Source organism: Oncorhynchus clarkii, chromosome 14 (genome assembly GCF_045791955.1).
Source record: "Oncorhynchus clarkii lewisi isolate Uvic-CL-2024 chromosome 14, UVic_Ocla_1.0, whole genome shotgun sequence".
Taxonomy (NCBI): domain Eukaryota; kingdom Metazoa; phylum Chordata; class Actinopteri; order Salmoniformes; family Salmonidae; genus Oncorhynchus; species Oncorhynchus clarkii.
This window is the reverse complement of record NC_092160.1, coordinates 40,541,493-40,564,644: the sequence shown is the minus strand read 5'-3', so window position 1 is coordinate 40,564,644 and position 23,152 is coordinate 40,541,493. Positions and strand designations below refer to the sequence as shown.

Genomic DNA, 23,152 nt, shown 5'->3' with positions numbered 1-23,152 from the left:
CCAGGGTTAGCTAGAGTTACACTGACTCCTATCAGACTATTACCAGGGTTAGTTACACTGACTCCTATCAGACTATTACCAGGGTTAGTTACACTGACTCCTATCAGACTATTACCAGGGTTAGTTACACTGACTCCTATCACACTATTACCAGGGTCAGTTACACTGACTCCTATCAGAGTATTACCAGGGTTAGTTAGGGTTATACTGACTCCTATCAGACTATTACCAGGGTTAGTTACACTGACTCCTATCACACTATTACCAGAGTTAGTTAGGGTTATACCGACTCCTATCAGACTATTACCAGGGTTAGTTACACTGACTCCTATCACACTATTACCAGGGTCAGTTACACTGACGCCTATCAGACTATTACCAGGGTTAGTTAGGGTTACACTGACTCCTATCAGACTATTACCAGGGTTAGTTACACTGACTCCTATCAGACTATTACCAGGGTTAGTTACAGTGACTCCAATCAGACTATTACCAGGGTTAGTTAGGGTTATACTGACTCCTATCAGACTATTACCAGGGTTAGTTACACTGACTCCTATCACACTATTACCAGGGTTAGTTAGGGTTACACTGACTCCTATCAGACTATTGTTGACTGAGTGACTGACAGAGTAACTGACTGACAGAGTGACTGACTGACTGACAGAGTGACTGTCTGACTGACTGACTGACTGACTGACAGTGACTAACTGACTGACGGACAGAGTGACTGACAGATTGACTGACTGGCTGACAGAGTGACTGACAGAGTGACTGACAGAGTGACTGACTGACTGACAGACTGACTGACTGACTGACTGACTGACAGTGACTAACTGACTGACTGACTGACTGACTGACTGACAGTGACTGACTGACTGACAGAGTGACTGACTGACTGACAGAGTGGCTGACTGACTGACTGACTGACTGACAGTGACTGACAGTGACTGACTGACTGACTGACTGACTGACTGACTGACAGACAGAGTGACTGACTGACTGACAGAGTGACTGACTGACAGAGTGACTGACTGACTGACAGAGTGACTGTCTGACTGACTGACTGACTGACAGTGACTAACTTACTGACGGACAGAGTGACTATCTGACTGACAGTGACTAACTGACTGACTGACTGACAGACTGACTGACTGACTGACAGAGTGACTGACTGACTGCCTGACAGAGTGACTGACTGACTGACTGACTGACAGTGACTAACTGACTGACGGACTGACGGACAGAGTGACTGACTGACTGACTGACTGATAGAGTGACTGTCTGACTGACTGACTGACTGACAGTGACTAACTGACTGACGGACTGACGGACAGAGTGACTGACTGACTGACTGATAGAGTGACTGTCTGACTGACTGACAGTGACTAACTGACTGACGGACTGACGGACAGAGTGACTGACTGACTGACTGACAGTGATTGACTGACTGACTGACTGGCTGACTGACTGGCTGACAGTGTGACTGACTGACTGACTGACTGACAGAGTGACAGAGTGACTGACTGACTGGCTGACAGAATGACTGACTGACTGACAGAGTGGCTGACTGACTGACTGACTGACTGACTGACTGACTGACAGAGTGACTGACTGACTGACAGAGTGACTGACTGATAGAGTGACTGACTGACTGACAGAGTGACTGACTGACTGACAGAGTGACTGACTGACTGACAGAGTGACTGACTGACTGACAGTGACTAACTGACTGACTGACTGACTGACGGTGAGAGTGACTGACTGACTGACTGACACCGCTATAAAATGGGACCGAGTTGAACGGAGCTTTTCTGTTTGAAATCCGCGCAAGACATGAGGAAACCTCTCTGACTTTCTTCAGAGGGAAAATAACAGAGTCCCCGGTGCCGTTTGAGATAGAAGTGATATAGTGATACGACGTCAAGCGGTTAAGAGGTCTTTTACGAGTTCTATATGGATGGATTCTGAATGTGGTAGTATGATGCACTGAAACATGTAGTTTATCAGCTCTGTGTCAACTTCCATCCGTGTTTTAATGATGATTGCGGCTTTCATTCCGGAATCTGTTCCTTATTTCAATGCACCACAAACTATCACCAGTTTCCTGCTCTTGGTTCCGTGGTGGTTTTATCAGCAGAAAGACACAGAGAGCCGAGCAGGGAGGTTGTCCTGCTACAGATCAGAAGACCAGTGATCCTACAGCGGCATCAGGACGAGGCCAGAGCGAAAAACACAAAGGCTGCAGCAGCATCATACAATAATCAAAGTTGGAATGAAACTATATATTTTTTCAGTAAACTCATGATGCGGCACGCAAAGCGGGGATGCCAGCCAGGCGTGGCTTGCATTTGAAAAGCCATTATGTATATAACCAGCCTGTCCGTCTGATAAACACACTAATCTGAGTGATCAGTAGTAAAAGACACGTCATTAAATAAAGGAACCGATTTACCGAAGTTGAGGAGGAGGTGAAATACGCATTACGCCGGGTTGCATACCTTCGTGGCTTTTTGCGCACGGGATTTGACTTCCTATGTTGAACGATAAACTTCCTTGATTCAACGGACATTTTAATTGCATTAACAGATCCCTTCAGTTGTGCGCCATGTCGGAGGTTGGGGGCTTTCTAGGGACACTCGACTTGGATTTACAGAGTTTCCCCGCACTAGGAAGTATGCCCTTGGCAGAGGCGCCAGCGGGGTTACTGGATGAGAGGCTGGGACAGATCGAGGGGAGGTTACGGCGAGGCTCGCTGACGGAATTCGAGCACCTTAAAGGGATTCTGCGGAGAAGGCAGCTGTACTGTCGAACCGGATTCCAGCTCGAGATATTCCCCAACGGGACCGTGTACGGGACAAGACAGGACCACAGCAGATTCGGTAAGCTTCCACCAGTTGCATGTGAACTTGGTGTGGTTTTGTGCGCAAAGACCAAGAGCAACATCTTTTGCAACAACTTTTAAATTTGACACCTGGTTATTTATTTGCGGGGTTTCCTTTCACAAGGAGTTGAGATGCCTTTGATGATAGAGCAGCATCTTTTTCTGTCTTTCCGGTAACAGAAGATGTGTCATATTTAACCGGTAACAAAATATGTGTTATATATTGAACGGTAACAGAAGATGTGTTATATATTGAACCGGTAACAGAATATGTGCTATATATTGAACGGTAACAGAAGATATGTTATATATTGAACCGGTAACAGAAGATGTGTTATATATTGAACCGTAACAGAAGATGTGTTATATTGAACCGTAACAGAAGATGTTTTATATATTGAACCGTAACAGAAGATGTGTTATATTTAACCGGTAACAGAAGATGTGTTATATTGAACCGTAACAGAAGATGTGTTATATTGAACCGTAACAGAAGATGTGTTATATTGAACCAGTAACAGAAGATGTGTTATATATTGAACCGTAACAGAAGATGTGTTATATTGAACCGTAACAGAAGATGTGTTATATTGAACCGGTAACAGAAGATGTGTTATATATTGAACGGGTAACAGAAGATGTGTTATATATTGAACGGTAACACAAGATGTGTTATATTGAACCGTAACAGAAGATGTGTTATATTGAACCGTAACAGAAGATGTGTTATATTGAACTGGTAACAGAAGATGTGTTATATATTGAACCGTAACAGAAGATGTGTTATATTGAACCGGTAACAGAAGATGTGTTATATATTGAACCGTAACAGAAGATGTGTTATATTGAACCGGTAACAGAAGATGTGTTATATATTGAACCGGTAACAGAAGATGTGTTATATATTGAACCGGTAACAGAAGATGTGTTATATATTGAACCGGTAACAGAAGATGTGTTATATATTGAACCGGTAACAGAAGATGTTTTATATATTGAACCGTAACAGAAGATGTGTTATATATTGAACCGTAACAGAAGATGTGTTATATATTGAACCTGTAACAGAAGATGTGTTATATATTGAACCGTAACAGAAGATGTGTTAGATATTGAACCGTAACAGCAGATGTGTTATATTGAACCGTAACAGAAGATGTGTTATATTGAACCGGTAACAGAAGATGTGTTATATATTGAACCGTAACAGAAGATGTGTTATATATTGAACCGTAACAGAAGATGTGTTATATTGAACCGGTAATAGAAGATGTGTTATATATTGAACCGGTAACAGAAGATGTGTTATATATTTAACCGGTAACAGAAGATGTGTTATATTGAACCGTAACAGAAGATGTGTTATATTGAACCGTAACAGAAGATGTGTTATATTGAACCGGTAACAGAAGATGTGTTATATATTGAACCGGTAACAGAAGATGTGTTATATTGAACCGGTAACAGAAGATGTGTTATATTGAACCGTAACAGAAGATGTTTTATATATTGAACCGTAACAGAAGATGTGTTATATATTGAACCGTAACAGAAGATGTGTTATATTGGACCGTATCAGAAGATGTGTTATATTGAACCGGTAACAGAAGATGTGTTATATTTAACCGGTAACAGAAGATGTGTTATATATTGAACCGTAACAGAAGATGTGTTATATATTGAACCGGTAACAGAAGATGTGTTATATATTGAACCGGTAACAGAAGATGTGTTATATATTGAACCGGTAACAGAAGATGTTTTATATATTGAACCGTAACAGAAGATGTGTTATATATTGAACCGTAACAGAAGATGTGTTATATATTGAACCTGTAACAGAAGATGTGTTATATATTGAACCGTAACAGAAGATGTGTTATATATTGAACCGTAACAGAAGATGTGTTATATTGAACCGTAACAGAAGATGTGTTATATTGAACCGGTAACAGAAGATGTGTTATATATTGAACCGGTAACAGAAGATGTGTTATATTGAACCGTAACAGAAGATGTGTTATATTGAACCGGTAATAGAAGATGTGTTATATATTGAACCGGTAACAGAAGATGTGTTATATATTTAACCGGTAACAGAAGATGTGTTATATTGAACCGTAACAGAAGATGTGTTATATTGAACCGTAACAGAAGATGTGTTATATTGAACCGGTAACAGAAGATGTGTTATATATTGAACCGGTAACAGAAGATGTGTTATATTGAACCGTAACAGAAGATGTGTTATATTGAACCGGTAATAGAAGATGTGTTATATATTGAACCGGTAACAGAAGATGTGTTATATATTTAACCGGTAACAGAAGATGTGTTATATTGAACCGTAACAGAAGATGTGTTATATTGAACCGTAACAGAAGATGTGTTATATTGAACCGTAACAGAAGATGTGTTATATATTGAACCGTAACAGAAGATGTGTTATATATTGAACCGTAACAGAAGATGTGTTATATTGAACCGTAACAGAAGATGTGTTATATTGAACCGTAACAGAAGATGTGTTATATATTGAACCGGTAACAGAAGATGTGTTATATTGAACCGGTAACAGAAGATGTGTTATATTGAACCGTAACAGAAGATGTTTTATATATTGAACCGTAACAGAAGATGTGTTATATTGAACCGGTAACAGAAGATGTGTTATATATTGAACCGGTAACAGAAGATGTGTTATATTGAACCGTAACAGAAGATGTGTTATATTGAACCGGTAACAGAAGATGTGTTATATTGAACCGTAACAGAAGATGTGTTATATATTGAACCGTAACAGAAGATGTGTTATATATTGAACCGTAACAGAAGATGTGTTATATTGAACCGTAACAGAAGATGTGTTATATATTGAACCGTAACAGAAGATGTGTTATATTGAACCAGTAACAGAAGATGTGTTATATATTGAACCGTAACAGAAGATGTGTTATATATTGAACCGTAACAGAAGATGTTTTATATATTGAACCGTAACAGAAGATGTGTTATATTGAACCGTAACAGAAGATGTGTTATATATTGAACCGTAACAGAAGATGTGTTATATATTGAACCGGTAACAGAAGATGTGTTATATATTGAACCGTAACAGAAGATGTTTTATATTGAACCGTAACAGAAGATGTGTTATATATTGAACCGTAACAGAAGATGTTTTATATATTGAACCGTAACAGAAGATGTGTTATATTGAACCGTAACAGAATATGTGTTATATATTGAACCGTAACAGAAGGATTTTACTGCAGGCCATTTGATTCCTATTATGGCCCACTTCTCAGAATGTGATTAGTCATATTGCTGAAGGATTTCTGGTGTGTGTGTGTGTGTGTGTGCGTGTGCGTGTATGTGTGCGTGGGTGTGCGTGTGCGTGTTTGTGTGCGTGTGTGTGTCCGTGTGCGTGCGTGTGTGTGCTTGCGTGTGTGTGTGTGTGCGTGTGTGTCTGTGTGTGTGTGTGTATGTGTGTTATCCAGTCAGCAGGACAGCCACATGCCTTCCTTCCCCCGTCCAACCCACCCTCAGCGGGGCGCGGGAGCACCGGGCAGCCAGGTGGCTCCCCTCAGAGAGAGAGCTGGACAGGCAGTGGTCCGTGTCTGGTTCTCTGTTTAACTGGTTCAAAGGGACCATACCGGCTCTCTCTCTCCTAATTCTACTATTAATACGAATCATTGGAGGTGTGGTTCCAATCACTATCACAGACACATGAGGTCACAGAGAAAACATGCACATTCCCTGCATCTCTTGTCCATGCAGTCATTCTGCAGCTTCTCTGTTCGGCTCACTGCCTGCCTGCCACGGAGAGAAAGAGAGAGTTGGGGAAAGATTGATGGAGAGAGAGTGAGATGGGGAGAGAGTGATGGAGAGAGAGTGAGATGGGGAGAGAGTGATGGGGAGAGAGTGAGATGGGGAGAGAGTGATGGAGAGAGAGTGAGATGGGGAGAGAGTGATGGAGAGAGAGTGAGATGGGGAGAGAGTGAGATGGGGAGAGAGTGATGGAGAGAGAGTGAGTTGTGGAGAGAGTGATGGGGAGAGAGTGAGGTCATTCTGCAGGTGCAGCTTCTCTGTTCGGCTCACTGCCTGCCTGCCACGGAGAGAAAGAGAGAGTTGGGGAAAGATTGATGGAGAGAGAGTGAGATGGGCAGAGAGTGATGGGGAGAGAGTGAGGTCATTCTGCAGGTGCAGCTTCTCTGTTAGGCTCACTGCCTGCCTGCCACGGAGAGAAAGAGAGAGTTGGGGAAAGATTGATGGAGAAAGAGTGAAATGGGCAGAGAGTGATGGGGAGAGAGTGAGGTCATTCTGCAGGTGCAGCTTCTCTGTTAGTCTCACTGCCTGCCTGCCACGGAGAGAAAGAGAGAGTTGGGGAAAGATTGATGGAGAGAGAGTGAGGTCATTCTGCAGGTGCAGCTTCTCTGTTAGGCTCACTGCCTGCCTGCCACGGAGAGAAAGAGAGAGTTGGGGAAAGATTGATGGAGAGAGAGTGAGATGGGGAGAAAGTGATGGGGAGAGAGTGAGATGGGGAGAGAGTGATGGGGAGAGAGTGAGATGGGGAGAGAGTGATGGGGAGAGAGTGAGGTCATTCTGCAGGTGCAGCTTCTCTGTTAGGCTCACTGCCTGCCTGACACGGAGAGAAAGAGAGAGTTGGGGAAAGATTGATGGAGAAAGAGTGAGATGGGGAGAGAGTGATGAGATGGAAAGAGTGATGGGGAGAGAGTGATGAGAGAGACAGAGATATGAGGAGAGAGGGAGAGAGACAGATGGGGAGAGAGTGATGGGGGAGAGAGACAAGGAGAAAGAGAGAAAGAGAGTTGAATTGAATTTAATTGAGAGAGAGATGGGGAGAGAGGGAGAGAGAGAGTGATGGGAGAGAGAGAAATGGGGAGGGAGAGAGAGAGGAAGATGGGGAGAGGGGGAGAGAGAGAGAGAGAGAGAGAGAGAAGAGAGATGGAGAGGGAGAGAGAGAGGAAGATGGGGAGAGGGAGAGAGAGAGAGATGGGGGGAGAGAGAGAGGAAGATGGGGAGAGGGAGAGAGAGAGAGAGAGAGGAAGAGGGAGAGATGGGGAGAGAGGGAGAGAGAGAGAGATGTGGAAAGAGAGAGAAGGGGAGAGAGAGAGATTGATGGGGAAGGAGAGAGAGAGATGGGGAGAGATGTGGAGAGAGAGATGGAGAGTTAGAGAGAGAGAGCGAGGGGGCGAGAGAGAGAGAGAGAGAGGGGGAGAGAGAGAAAGAGAGGGGGAGGGGGAGGGGGAGAGAGATGGGGAGAGAGAGAGAGAGAGACAACCCATATTTATGCTTATTTATTTTATATTGTGTCCTTTACCATTTGTACATTGTTAAAACACTGTATATATATAATATGACATGACATGTGTAATGTCTTTATTGTTTTGAAACTTCTGTATGTGTGATGTTTACTGTTAATTTTTATTGTTTATTTCACTTTATATATTCACTTTGTATATTATCTACCTCACTTGCTTTGGCAATGTTAACACATGTTTCCCATGCCAATAAAGCCCTTGAATTGAATTGAATTGAGAGAGATGGGAGGTTAGAGAGAGAGTGTGTGATGGGTAAGAGATAGACAGAGAGAGAGAAAGAGAGAAACAGAGAGAGAGAGAGCGAGGGGAAGAGAGAGAGCGAGGGGGAGAGAGATGGGGAAAGAGAGAGACAAAGAGAGAGCGATGGGCGAGAGAGAGAGTGGTGGGGACAGAGACAGAGAGAGATAGAGAGAGCGAGTGGGAGAGAGACAGAGAGAGATGGGGGGGAGAGAGCATACCACAGCATGCAATCAAATCAGCAAGATGTGTGACCTATTGCCACAAGAAAAGGGCAACCAGTGAAGAACAAACGCATTGTAAATACAACCCATATTTATGCTTATTTATTCTCCATTTTGTACATCATTACAACACTTTATATATACATAATATGACATTTGAAATGTCTTTATATTTTTGAAACTTCTATGAGTGTAATGTTTACTGTTCAGTTGTATTGTTTATTTCACTTTTGTATATTATCTACCTCTGCTTTGGCAATGATAACACATGTTTCCCAGGCCAATAAAGCCCCTTGAATTGAATTGAATTGAATTGAGAGAAAAAGAGAGATGGGGTCAGAGAGAGACAGAGAGAGATGAGGAGAGAGAGAGATGGGGAAAGAGACAGACAGAGAGAGATGAGGAGAGAGAGAGAGAGAGAGATGGGGACAAAGAGAGATGAGGAGAGAGAGAGATGGGGAAAGAGACAGACAGAGAGAGATGAGGAGAGAGAGAGAGAGAGAGATGGGGACAAAGAGAGATGAGGAGAGAGAGAGATGGGGAAAGAGACAGACAGAGAGAGATGAGGAGAGAGCGAGATATGGGGACAGAGAAAGACAGAGAGAGATGAGGAGAGAGAGAGATGGGGAAAGAGACAGACAGAGAGAGATGAGGAGAGAAAGAGATGGGGAAAGAGACAGACAGAGAGAGATGAGGAGAGAGAGAGATATGGGGACAGAGACAGACAGAGAGAGATGAGGAGAGAGAGAGATGGGGAAAGAGACAGACAGAGAGAGATGAGGAGAGAGAGAGATGGGGAAAGAGACAGACAGAGAGAGATGAGGAGAGAGAGAGATGGGGAAAGAGACAGACAGAGAGAGCCGGTGGTGTACAGGTCTGAACAAGGGTGAGGAGGGCTAAACAGGACTGAGGAGGGCTGAACAGGGCTGAGGAGGGCAGAACAGGGCTGGGGAGTTCTGAACAGGGCTGAGGAGGGTTGAGGAGGGCAGAACAGGGCTGGGGAGGGCAGAACATGGCTGAGGAGGGCTGAACAGGGCTGAGGAGGGAAGAACAGGGCTGAGGAGGGAAGAACAGGGCTGAGGAGGGCTGAACAGGGCTGAGGAGTGAAGAACAGGGCTGAGGAGGGCTGAGGAGGGCTGAGGAGGGCAGAACAGGGCTAAACAGGGCTGGGGAGTGCTGAACAGGGCTGAGGAGGGCTGAACAGGGTTGAGGAGGGCTGAGGAGGGCTCAAAAGGGATAAACAGGGCTGAGGAGGGCTGAACAGGGATAAACAGGGCTGAGGAGGGCTGAACAGGGCTGAGGAGGGCTGAACAGGGTTGAGGAGGGCAGAGGAGGGCAGAACAGGGCTTAGGAGGGCTGAACAGGGATAAACAGGGCTGGGGAGTGCTGAACAGGGCTGAGGAGGGCTGAACAGGGTTGAGGAGGGCAGAGGAGGGCAGAACAGGGCTGAGGAGGGCTGAGAAGGGCTGAACAGGGATAAACAGGGCTTAGGAGGGCTGAACAGGGATAAACAGGGCTGAGGAGGGCTGAACAGGGCTGAGGAGGGCTGAACAGGGCTGAGGAGGGCTGAACAGGGCTGAGGAGGGATAAACAGGGCTGAGGAGGGCTGAACAGGGCTGAGGAGGGAAGAACAGGGCTGAGGAGGGCAGAACAGGGCTGAGGAGGGCTGAGGAGGGCTGAACAGGGCTGGAGAAGGATAAACAGGGCTGAACAGGGCTGAACAGGGCTGGAGAGGGATAAACAGGCCTGAGGAGGTCTAGAGAGGGTTGGGTGGTCTGCCCCAACCCGGATGGTGTTTGTTTCTGGCTTCACTTTGGGTTAGAGCAGGTGTCAGTGCTGGGAGGCTGGGAGAGAGAAGAGAGATGGAGGAGATGGGTTTGATTAAAATGAATAATGTCACCAGGGTCAGAGAGTTCTGCTCTTTCATTCCCTGGCAGCATCATCGTAGCGGATCAGAGAGAGAGATGCTCTTTCATTCCCTGGCAGCATCATCGTAGAGGATCAGAGAGAGAGATGCTCTTTCATTCCCTGGCAGCATCATCGTAGAGGATCAGAGAGAGAGATGCTCTTTCATTCCCTGGCAGCATCATCGTAGAGGATCAGAGAGAGAGATGCTCTTTCATTCCCTGGCAGCATCATCGTAGAGGATTAGGGAGCAGGACGAGGCTGTTTGCATCACAAATGGCATCCTATTGCCCTGGTCAAAAGTAGTGCACTACACTATATTACATAGTGCACTACATTACATTACATAGTGCACTACACTACATGCCCAGGTGTTGTCGTGTCCTGGCCAGGGGAGGACCGGATGTTAAACACTAATAACATCTGTATTGTGTTATAGTTCTGCATCAGCTGTGGTAGTGTTTATCCACAGTTTATATAAACTATTAGAAAACATCCCTGTTCAGGCTTCAGGTAGAGACCAAATACTGTGGGAAAACATTCAATGTGTTCTGTCTATGGGCTCTGGTCTAAAGTAGCACACTATAAAGGGAATTATAGGGTGCCATTTGTGACGCACACCATAAAGAGAAACATCTAGAACTAGTGGGGAGTTTCTGTTTTTCTCTGCACCCCATAACGACTGAGATCAGCTGTCCACAACTCAGTCCCTATCATTGGCTACATCTCAAATGGCACCATATTCCCTACTTTATACCAGAGCCCTATGGAACCCTATTCCCTATATATAGTGCACTACTTTAGACCAGAGCCCTATGGAACCCTATTCCCTATATAGTGCACTACTTTAGACCAGAGCCCTATGGAACCCTATTCCCTATATAGTACACTACTTTAGACCAGGGCCCTATGGAACCCTATTCCCTATATAGTGCACTACTTTAGACCAGGGCCCTATGGAACCCTATTCCCTATATAGTGCACTACTTTAGACCAGAGCCCTATGGAACCCTATTCCCTATATAGTGCACTACTTTAGACCAGAGCCCTATGGAACCCTATTCCCTATATAGTGCACTACTTTAGACCAGGGCCCTATGGAACCCTATTCCCTATATAGTGCACTACTTTAGACCAGAGCCCTATGGAACCCTATTCCCTATATAGTGCACTACTTTAGACCAGAGCCCTATGGAACCCTATTCCCTATATAGTACACTACTTTAGACCAGAGCCCAATGGAACCCTATTCCCTATATAGTGCACTACTTTAGACCAGAGCCCTATGGAACCCTATTCCCTATATAGTGCACTACTTTAGACCAGAGCCCTATGTAACCCTATTCCCTATATAGTACACTACTTTAGACCAGCCCTATGGAACCCTATTCCCCATATAGTGCACTACTTTAGACAAGAGCCCTATGGAACCCTATTCCCTATATAGTACACTACTTTATACCAGAGCCCTATGGCATAGGGAATAGGGTGCCATAGGGCTGGTCTAAAGTAGTGTACTATATAGGGAATAGGGTTCCATAGGGCTCTGGTCTACAAAGTTCTCGTATGAATATTTGCTACTACCACCAAGAACTGCACCCGCGGCGGCTCCACCCGGGCCAGCGCCCCATGCTTCCATGGCGACCCTCCTTCTCGTTACGGCGTAGCTTGGCAACGGCCCACGCAGCCATCAGGAGGGTAACAGTAGCCCTGTCCCTAGATCAGTATCATGCCAACATAATGTACATAGTTGTTTAGTGTCTTATTCCCCTGCGACAGTTCCCAGGCCTGTCTTCTAGATAATGGATGGGTTATATTTCTCTTGAGGGGACTATGCTAGTCACCCAGGCTAGGACAGACTGTGTTATCTAGCTCTAAACACTGTTGCTCTCCAGAAGTTGGACGGGTGATCAGAGTTGTTGCTCTCCAGAAGTTGGACGGGTGATCACAGAGTTGTTGCTCTCCAGAAGTTGGACGGGTGATCACAGAGTTGTTGCTCTCCAGAAGTTGAACGGGTGATTACAGAGTTGTTGCTCTCCAGAAGTTGGACGGGTGATCACAGAGCTGTTGCTCTCCAGAAGTTGGACGGGTGATCACAGAGTTGTTGCTCTCCAGAAGTTGAACGGGTGATCACAGAGTTGTTGCTCTCCAGAAGTTGGACGGGTGATCACAGAGTTGTTGCTCTCCAGAAGTTGGACGGGTGATCACAGAGTTGTTGCTCTCCAGAAGTTGGACGGGTGATCACAGAGCTGTTGCTCTCCAGAAGTTGGACGGGTGATCACAGAGTTGCACCTTAACGTCCACGCTGCAATGTTTTGTCGTCTGTTCAGTGTTTTCTTACAGGTTTACACCTGAAAGCGAGCCATGGCTCAGAGAGCACTGAGAGTGTTCAGGAGCTGCCCTCTAGGGTTCTGAAAGCTCTGGATATTAAGTTCCTCAGTGCCTCAAGTTCTCCAATGAACTGTATCAAACTTTCCAAGATGGCGTAGCAGTGCAGACGTGGTTTTGTCGTCCTCTCGTGTCCTTTTGTATTTTTCGTATTTTTTTCTCCATATATTTCAATTTATTTTTATTTTCAATCTATTTTCCATTTTTTTAAATTAAATATACCTTCTGGTAACCCGCCTCACCCAATGCGATAACGGATCCGCTTTAAAAAAGATATATTTTTTTTTCTTATTCCTTATAACCAGAACCTCCATCAGAAGCTAACCACCTAATTAGCTACTTGCTATTTAGTCATTGTCAGCCACTGCTAGCGGCCTTTACCCTCTGCACAGGCACCAGCTGTTTTTTTTAGCCTGGGTATTACTTGCCAGCATCGGACTGTTTCTCCACCACAACGCCGGATTCCTGCCTAAGCCCTGGACCTTTACTCCTGATCATCACAGCTAGCTAGCTGCCACCGAGTGACCCAACCACAAAGCTAGCCCTGAGCCAGATCCACCTCCCGACCTACTCAGCGATCACCTCCCGACCTACTCAGCGATCACCTCCCGGCCTACTCAGTGATCACCTCCCGACCTATTCAGTGATCACCTCCCGACCTACTCAGTGATCACCTCCCGACCTATTCAGTGATCACCTCCCGACCTACTCAGTGATCACCTCCCGACCTACTCAGTGATCACCTCCCGACCTACTCAGTGATCACCTCCCGACCTACTCAGTGATCACCTCCCGACCTACTCAGTGATCACCTCCCGACCTACTCAGTGATCACCTCCCGGCCTATTCAGTGATCACCTCCCAGCCTGCTCAGTGATCACCTCCCGACCTACTCAGTGATCACCTCCCGGCCTATTCAGTGATCACCTCCCGGCCTGCTCAGTGATCACCTCCCGGACCCCAACACGGATTAATTCCGTATAACTTCTAGTTCTAAGCATGGCTCTTCTTTCTTTTATTTTACGATATTGAAAATTATACAGTCGGTATTTCGAAATACGCCGGGTATACAGTATAAACGGTATACGGTATAAACGGTATACGGTATACGGTATAAACGGTATACGGTATAAACGGTATACGGTATAAACGGTATACGGTATAAACGGTATAAACACTATACGGTATAAACGGTATACGGTATAAACGGTATACGGTATAAACGCTATACGGTATACGGTATAAACGGTATACGGTATAAACGGTATACGGTATAAACGCTATACGGTATATATACGGTATAAACGGTATACGGTATAAACGGTATACGGTATAAACGGTATACGGTATAAACGGTATAAACACTATACGGTATAAACGGTATACGGTATAAACGGTATAAACACTATACGGTATAAACGGTATACGGTATAAACGGTATGCGGTATAAACGGTATACGGTATAAACGCTATACGGTATACGGTATAAACGGTATACGGTATAAACGGTATACGGTATAAACGCTATACGGTATATATACGGTATAAACGGTATACGGTATAAACGGTATACGGTATAAACGGTATACGGTATAAACGGTATACGGTATAAACGGTATAAACACTATACGGTATAAACGGTATACGGTATAAACGGTATACGGTATAAACGGTATACGGTATAAACGGTATAAACACTATACGGTATAAACGGTAAACGGTATACGGTATAAACGGTATACGGTATATGCGGTATACGGTATAAACGGTATACGGTATAAACGGTATACGGTATAAGTGGTATATCGGCCAAATCTAGTATGTATGGTGTAACGTGTTGTCTCTGTCCTCCCCATCGTGGAGTTCATCAGTCTGGCTGTAGGGCTGGTCTATATCTCTGTCCTCTCCATCGTGGAGTTCATCAGTCTGGCTGTAGGGCTGGTCTATATCTCTGTCCGCCCCATCGTGGAGTTCATCAGTCTGGCTGTAGGGCTGGTCTATATCTCTGTCCTCTCCATCGTGGAGTTCATCAGTCTGGCTGTAGGGCTGGTCTATATCTCTGTCCTCTCCATCGTGGAGTTCATCAGTCTGGCTGTAGGGCTGGTCTATATCTCTGTCCTCTCCATCGTGGAGTTCATCAGTCTGGCTGTAGGGCTGGTCTATATCTCTGTCCTCTCCATCGTGGAGTTCATCAGTCTGGCTGTAGGGCTGGTCTATATCTCTGTCCTCTCCATCGTGGAGTTCATCAGTCTGGCTGTAGGGCTGGTCTATATCTCTGTCCTCTCCATCGTGGAGTTCATCAGTCTGGCTGTAGGGCTGGTCTATATCTCTGTCCTCTCCATCGTGGAGTTCATCAGTCTGGCTGTAGGGCTGGTCTATATCTCTGTCCTCTCCATCGTGGAGTTCATCAGTCTGGCTGTAGGGCTGGTCTATATCTCTGTCCTCTCCATCGTGGAGTTCATCAGTCTGGCTGTAGGGCTGGTCTATATCTCTGTCCTCTCCATCGTGGAGTTCATCAGTCTGGCTGTAGGGCTGGTCTATATCTCTGTCCTCTCCATCGTGGAGTTCATCAGTCTGGCTGTAGGGCTGGTCTATATCTCTGTCCTCTCCATCGTGGAGTTCATCAGTCTGGCTGTAGGGCTGGTCTATATCTCTGTCCTCTCCATCGTGGAGTTCATCAGTCTGGCTGTAGGGCTGGTCTATATCTCTGTCCTCTCCATCGTGGAGTTCATCAGTCTGGCTGTAGGGCTGGTCTATATCTCTGTCCTCTCCATCGTGGAGTTCATCAGTCTGGCTGTAGGGCTGGTCTATATCTCTGACAGGTGTTGTCTCTGTCCTCTCCATCGTGGAGTTCATCAGTCTGGCTGTAGGGCTGGTCTATATCTCTGTCCTCTCCATCGTGGAGTTCATCAGTCTGGCTGTAGGGCTGGTCTATATCTCTGTCCTCTCCATCGTGGAGTTCATCAGTCTGGCTGTAGGGCTGGTCTATATCTCTGTCCTCTCCATCGTGGAGTTCATCAGTCTGGCAGTAGGGCTGGTCTATATCTCTGTCCTCTCCATCGTGGAGTTCATCAGTCTGGCTGTAGGGCTGGTCTATATCTCTGACAGGTGTTGTCTCTGTCCTCTCCATCGTGGAGTTCATCAGTCTGGCTGTAGGGCTGGTCTATATCTCTGTCCTCTCCATCGTGGAGTTCATCAGTCTGGCTGTAGGGCTGGTCTATATCTCTGTCCTCTCCATCGTGGAGTTCATCAGTCTGGCTGTAGGGCTGGTCTATATCTCTGTCCTCTCCATCGTGGAGTTCATCAGTCTGGCTGTAGGGCTGGTCTATATCTCTGACAGGTGTTGTCTCTGTCCTCTCCATCGTGGAGTTCATCAGTCTGGCTGTAGGGCTGGTCTATATCTCTGTCCTCTCCATCGTGGAGTTCATCAGTCTGGCTGTAGGGCTGGTCTATATCTCTGTCCTCTCCATCGTGGAGTTCATCAGTCTGGCTGTAGGGCTGGTCTATATCTCTGTCCTCTCCATCGTGGAGTTCATCAGTCTGGCTGTAGGGCTGGTCTATATCTCTGTCCTCTCCATCGTGGAGTTCATCAGTCTGGCTGTAGGGCTGGTCTATATCTCTGTCCTCTCCATCGTGTTCATCAGTCTGGCTGTAGGGCTGGTCTATATCTCTGTCCTCTCCATCGTGGAGTTCATCAGTCTGGCTGTAGGGCTGGTCTATATCTCTGTCCTCTCCATCGTGGAGTTCATCAGTCTGGCTGTAGCGCTGGTCTATATCTCTGTCCTCTCCATCGTGGAGTTCATCAGTCTGGCTGTAGGGCTGGTCTATATCTCTGTCCTCTCCATCGTGGAGTTCATCAGTCTGGCTGTAGGGCTGGTCTATATCTCTGTCCTCTCCATCGTGGAGTTCATCAGTCTGGCTGTAGGGCTGGTCTATATCTCTGACAGGTGTTGTCTCTGTCCTCCCCATCGTGGAGTTCATCAGTCTGGCTCTAGGGCTGGTCTATATCTCTGTCCGCCCCATCGTGGAATTCATCAGTTTGGCTGTAGGGCTGGTCTATATCTCTGTCCGCCCCATCATGGAATTCATCAGTCTGGCTGTAGGGCTGGTCTATATCTCTGTCCGCCCCATCGTGGAATTCATCAGTCTGGCTGTAGGGCTGGTCTATATATCTGTCCGCCCCATCGTGGAATTCATCAGTCTGGCTGTAGGGCTGGTCTATATCTCTGTACGCCCCATCGTGGAGTTCATCAGTCTGGCTGTAGGGCTGGTCTATATCTCTGTCTGCCCCATCGTGGAGTTCATCAGTCTGGCTGTAGGGCTGGTCTATATCTCTGTCCGCCCCATCGTGGAGTTCATCAGTCTGGCTGTAGGGCTGGTCTATATCTCTGACAGGTGTTGTCTCTGTCCTCTCTAGGTATCCTAGAGTTCATCAGTCTGGCTGTAGGGCTGGTCAGTATTAGAGGAGTGGACGCAGGACTCTACCTGGGCATGAACGAGAGAGGAGAGCTCTATGGGTCGGTAAGTTAAACACTCCTCCTCTCCTCTTCCCGCCTCTACATATTCTCTCCTCCTCTCCTCGCCTCTCCTCCTCCCTCCCTCCCTCCCCCATCTTCTCCTCTCTCCTATCCTCTCCTCTCCTCCCTCCCTCCCTCCCTCCCTCCCTCCCTCCCTCCCTCCCTCCCTCCCTCCCCCATCTTCTCCTCTCTCCTATCCTCTCCTCCCTCCCTCTTTCCTATCTTCTCCTCCCTCCCTCCTTCCTATCATCTCCTCCCTCCCTCCTCTCTTCTCCTCTCCTCCCTCCTCTCCTCTCCTCTCCTCTCCCCCTCCCTCCCTCCCTCCCTCCCTCCTCTGCTCTCTTCTCCTTTACTCCCTCCTGTCCTCCTCTCCTCCCTCCTCTCCTCTCCTCTCCTCTCCTTCTGTAGAGCCGACCCTCCCCTCCCATCCTCTCCTCTCCTTCTGTAGAGCCGGTCCTCCCATTAGGCCTTCTGTAGAGCCGGTCCTCCCATTAGGCTTTCTGTAGGGCCGGTCCTTCCATTAGGCCTTCTGTAGAGCTGGTCCTCCCATTAGGCCTTCTGTAGGAATGGTCCTCCCATTAGGCCTTCTGCAGGACCGGTCCTCCCATTAGGTCTTCTATAGGAACGGTCCTCCCATTAGGCCTTCTGTGGAGCCGACCCTCCCATTAGGTCTTCTGTAGAGCCGACCCTCCCATTAGGCCTTCTATAGAGCCGACCCTCCCATTAGGTCTTCTGTAGAGCCAGTCCTCCCATTAGGCCTTCTGTAGGGCCGGTCCTCCCATTAGTCCTTCTGTAGAGCCGACCCTCCCATTAGGTCTTCTGTAGAGCTGGTCCTCCCATTAGTCCATCTGTAGAGCCGGTCCTCCCATTAGTCCTTCTGTAGAGCCGGTCCTCCCATTAGGCCTTCTGTAGAGCCGACCCTTCCATTAGGTCTTCTGTAGAGCCGGTCCTCCCATTAGGCCTTCTGTAGAGCCGGTCCTCCCATTAGGCCTTCTGTAGAGCCGGTCCTCCCATTAGGCCTTCTGTAGAGCCGGTCCTCCCATTAGGCCTTCTGTAGGGCCGGTCCTTCCATTAGGCCTTCTGTAGAGCTGGTCCTCCCATTAGGCCTTCTGTAGGACTGGTCCTCCCAATAGGCCTTCTGCAGGACCGGTCCTCCCATTAGGTCTTCTATAGGAACGGTCCTCCCATTAGGCCTTCTGCAAGACCGGTCCTCACCTTAGGCCTTCTTTAGAGCCGGTCCTCCCATTAGGCCTTCTTTAGAGACGGTCCTCCTATTAGGCCTTCTGTAGAGCCGACCCTCCCATTAGGCCTTCTGTAGAGCCGGTCCTCCCATTAGGCCTTCTGCAGGACCGGTCCTCCCATTAGGCCTTCTGTAGAGCCGACCCTCCCATTAGGCCTTCTATAGAGCCGACCCTCCCATTAGGTCTTCTGTAGAGCCGGTCCTCCCATTAGGCCTTCTGTAGGGACGGTCCTCCCATTAGTCCTTCTGTAAAGCCGACCCTCCCATTAGGTCTTCTGTAGAGCTGGTCCTCCCATTAGTCCATCTGTAGAGCCTGTCCTCCCATTAGTCCTTCTGTAGAGCCGGTCCTCCCATTAGGCCTTCTGTAGAGCCGACCCTCCCATTAGGTCTTCTGTAGAGCCGGTCCTCCCATTAGGCCTTCTGTAGAGCCGACCCTCCCATTAGGTCTTCTGTAGAGCCGGTCCTCCCAATAGTCCTTCTGTAGAGCCGACCCTCGCATTAGGTCTTCTGTAGAGCCGATCCTCCCATTAGTCCTTCTGTAGAGCCGACCCTCCCATTAGGTCTTCTGTAGAGCCGACCCTCCCATTAGGCCTTCTGTAGAGCCGACCCTCCCATTAGGTCTTCTATAGGACCGGTCCTCCCATTAGGCCTTCTGTAGGGCCGGTCCTCCCATTAGGCCTTCTGTAGGGCCGGTCCTCCCATTAGTCCATCTGTAGAGCCGGTCCTCCCATTAGTCCTTCTGTAGAGCCGACCCTCCCATTAGGCCTTCTGTAGAGCCGACCCTCCCATTAGGCCTTCTGTAGAGCCGACCCTCCCAATAGGCCTTCTGTAGAGCCGGTCCTCCCATTAGGTCTTCTGTAGAGCCGGTCCTCCCATTAGTCCTTCTGTAGAGCCGACCCTCCCAGAGCCGGTCCTCCCATTAGGCCTTCTGCAGGACCGGTCCTCCCATTAGGCCTTCTATAGGACCGGTCCTCCCATTAGGCCTTCTGCAGGACCGGTCCTCCCATTAGGCCTTCTATAGAGCCGACTCTCCCATTAGGTCTTCTGTAGAGCCGGTCCTCCCATTAGGCCTTCTGTAGGGCCGGTCCTCCCATTAGTCCTTCTGTAAAGCCGACCCTCCCATTAGGTCTTCTGTAGAGCTGGTCCTCCCATTAGTCCATCTGTAGAGCCGGTCCTCCCATTAGTCCATCTGTAGAGCCGGTCCTCCCATTAGGCCTTCTGTAGAGCCGACCCTCCCATTAGTTCTTCTGTAGAGCCGGTTCTCCCATTAGGCCTTCTGTAGAGCCGACCCTCCCATTAGGTCTTCTGTAGGGCCGACCCTCGCATTAGGTCTTCTGTAGAGCTGGTCCTCCCATTAGTCCTTCTGTAGAGTCGGTCCTCCCATTAGGTCTTCTGTAGAGCCGACCCTCCCATTAGGCCTTCTGTAGAGCCGACCCTCCCATTAGGTCTTCTATAGGACCGGTCCTCCCATTAGGCCTTCTGTAGGGCCGGTCCTCCCATTAGGCCTTCTGTAGGGCCGGTCCTCCCATTAGTCCATCTGTAGAGCCGGTCCTCCCATTAGTCCTTCTGTAGAGCCGACCCTCCCATTAGGCCTTCTGTAGAGCCGACCCTCCCATTAGGCCTTCTGTAGAGCCGACCCTCCCAATAGGCCTTCTGTAGAGCCGGTCCTCCCATTAGGTCTTCTGTAGAGCCGGTCCTCCCATTAGTCCTTCTGTAGAGCCGACCCTCCCAGAGCCGGTCCTCCCATTAGGCCTTCTGCAGGACCGGTCCTCCCATTAGGCCTTCTATAGGACCGGTCCTCCCATTAGGCCTTCTGCAGGACCGGTCCTCCCATTAGGCCTTCTATAGAGCCGACCCTCCCATTAGGTCTTCTGTAGAGCCGGTCCTCCCATTAGGCCTTCTGTAGGGCCGGTCCTCCCATTAGTCCTTCTGTAAAGCCGACCCTCCCATTAGGTCTTCTGTAGAGCTGGTCCTCCCATTAGTCCATCTGTAGAGCCGGTCCTCCCATTAGTCCTTCTGTAGAGCCGGTCCTCCCATTAGGCCTTCTGTAGAGCCGATCCTCCCATTAGTTCTTCTGTAGAGCCGGTTCTCCCATTAGGCCTTCTGTAGAGCCGACCCTCCCATTAGGTCTTCTGTAGAGCCGACCCTCGCATTAGGTCTTCTGTAGAGCCGGTCCTCCCATTAGTCCTTCTGTAGAGTCGGTCCTCCCATTAGGCCTTCTGTAGGACCGGTCCTCCCATTAGGCCTTCTGCATGACCGATCCTCCCATTAGGCCTTCTGTAGAGCCGGTCCTCCCATTAGGCCTTCTGTAGAGCTGGTCCTCTCATTAGCCCATCTGTAGAGCCGGTCCTCCCATTAGGTCTTCTGTAGAGCCGACCCTCCCATTAGGCCTTCTGTAGAGCCGGTCCTCCCATTAGGCCTTCTGTAGGACTTGTCCTCCCATTAGGCCTTCTGCAGGACCGGTCCTCCCATTAGGTCTTCTATAGGAACGGTCCTCCCATTAGGCCTTCTGCAAGACCGGTCCTCACCTTAGGCCTTCTTTAGAGCCGGTCCTCCCATTAGGTCTTCTTTAGAGACGGTCCTCCCATTAGTCCTTCTGTAAAGCCGACCCTCCCATTAGGTCTTCTGTAGAGCTGGTCCTCCCATTAGTCCATCTGTAGAGCCTGTCCTCCCATTAGTCCTTCTGTAGAGCCGGTCCTCCCATTAGGCCTTCTGTAGAGCCGACCCTCCCATTAGGTCTTCTGTAGAGCCGGTCCTCCCATTAGGCCTTCTGTAGAGCCGACCCTCCCATTACGTCTTCTGTAGAGCCGACCCTCCCATTAGGCCTTCTGTAGAGCCGACCCTCCCATTAGGTCTTCTGTAGAGCCGGTCCTCCCATTAGTCCTTCTGTAGAGTCGACCCTCCCATTAGGTCTTCTGTAGAGCCGGTCCTCCCATTAGTCCATCTGTAGAGCCGGTCCTCCCATTAGTCCTTCTGTAGAGCCGACCCTCCCATTAGGCCTTCTGTAGAGCCGACCCTCCCATTAGGCCTTCTGTAGAGCCGACCCTCCCAATACGCCTTCTGTAGAGCCGGTCCACCCATTAGGTCTTCTGTAGAGCCGGTCCTCCCATTAGTCCTTCTGTAGAGCCGACCCTCCCAGAGCCGGTCCTCCCATTAGGCCTTCTGCAGGACCGGTCCTCCCATTAGGCCTTCTATAGGACCGGTCCTCCCATTAGGCCTTCTGCAGGACCGGTCCTCCCATTAGGCCTTCTATAGAGCCGACCCTCCCATTAGGTCTTCTGTAGAGCCGGTCCTCCCATTAGGCCTTCTTTAGGGCCGGTCCTCCCATTAGTCCTTCTGTAAAGCCGACCCTCCCATTAGGTCTTCTGTAGAGCTGGTCCTCCCATTAGTCCATCTGTAGAGCCGGTCCTCCCATTAGTCCTTCTGTAGAGCCGGTCCTCCCATTAGGCCTTCTGTAGAGCCGACCCTCCCATTAGTTCTTCTGTAGAGCCGGTTCTCCCATTAGGCCTTCTGTAGAGCCGACCCTCCCATTAGGTCTTCTGTAGAGCCGACCCTCGCATTAGGTCTTCTGTAGAGCCGGTCCTCCCATTAGTCCTTCTGTAGAGCCGGTCCTCCCATTAGGCCTTCTGTAGGACCGGTCCTCCCAATAGGCCTTCTGCATGACCGATCCTCCCATTAGGCCTTCTGTAGAGCCGGTCCTCCCATTAGGCCTTCTGTAGAGCTGGTCCTCTCATTAGCCCATCTGTAGAGCCGGTCCTCCCATTAGGTCTTCTGTAGAGCCGAACCTCCCATTAGGCCTTCTGTAGAGCCGGTCCTCCCATTAGGCCTTCTGTAGGACTGGTCCTACAGAAGGCCATTAGGCCTTCTGCAGTACCGGTCCTCCCATTAGGTCTTCTATAGGAACGGTCCTTCCATTAGGCCTTCTGCAAGACCGGTCCTCACCTTAGGCCTTCTTTAGAGCCGGTCCTCCCATTAGGTCTTCTTTAGAGACGGTCCTCCCATTAGTCCTTCTGTAAAGCCGACCCTCCCATTAGGTCTTCTGTAGAGCTGGTCCTCCCATTAGTCCATCTGTAGAGCCTGTCCTCCCATTAGTCCTTCTGTAGAGCCGGTCCTCCCATTAGGCCTTCTGTAGAGCCGACCCTCCCATTAGGTCTTCTGTAGAGCCGGTCCTCCCATTAGGCCTTCTGTAGAGCCGACCCTCCCATTACGTCTTCTGTAGAGCCGACCCTCCCATTAGGCCTTCTGTAGAGCCGACCCTCCCATTAGGTCTTCTGTATTGCCGGTCCTCCCATTAGTCCTTCTGTAGAGTCGACCCTCCCATTAGGTCTTCTGTAGAGCCGGTCCTCCCATTAGTCCTTCTGTAGAGCCGACCCTCGCATTAGGTCTTCTGTAGAGCCGATCCTCCCATTAGT

At 48.4% G+C, this 23,152-nt stretch overlaps 1 protein-coding gene across 1 annotated transcript in view; it reads left to right on the top strand.

Annotated features, from left to right (window-relative positions):
• The first annotated feature begins 2,608 nt into the window (after window positions 1-2,608).
• The window catches only part of LOC139366107 (fibroblast growth factor 16), a 57,910-nt gene continuing 37,366 nt past the window's right edge, over window positions 2,609-23,152 (top strand). Inside the window, exons 1-2 of the mRNA XM_071103207.1 lie at window positions 2,609-2,882; window positions 17,401-17,504. Of these exons, the coding sequence (XP_070959308.1) occupies window positions 2,609-2,882; window positions 17,401-17,504 (378 nt within the window). The remainder of the gene's footprint in view (window positions 2,883-17,400; window positions 17,505-23,152) is intronic.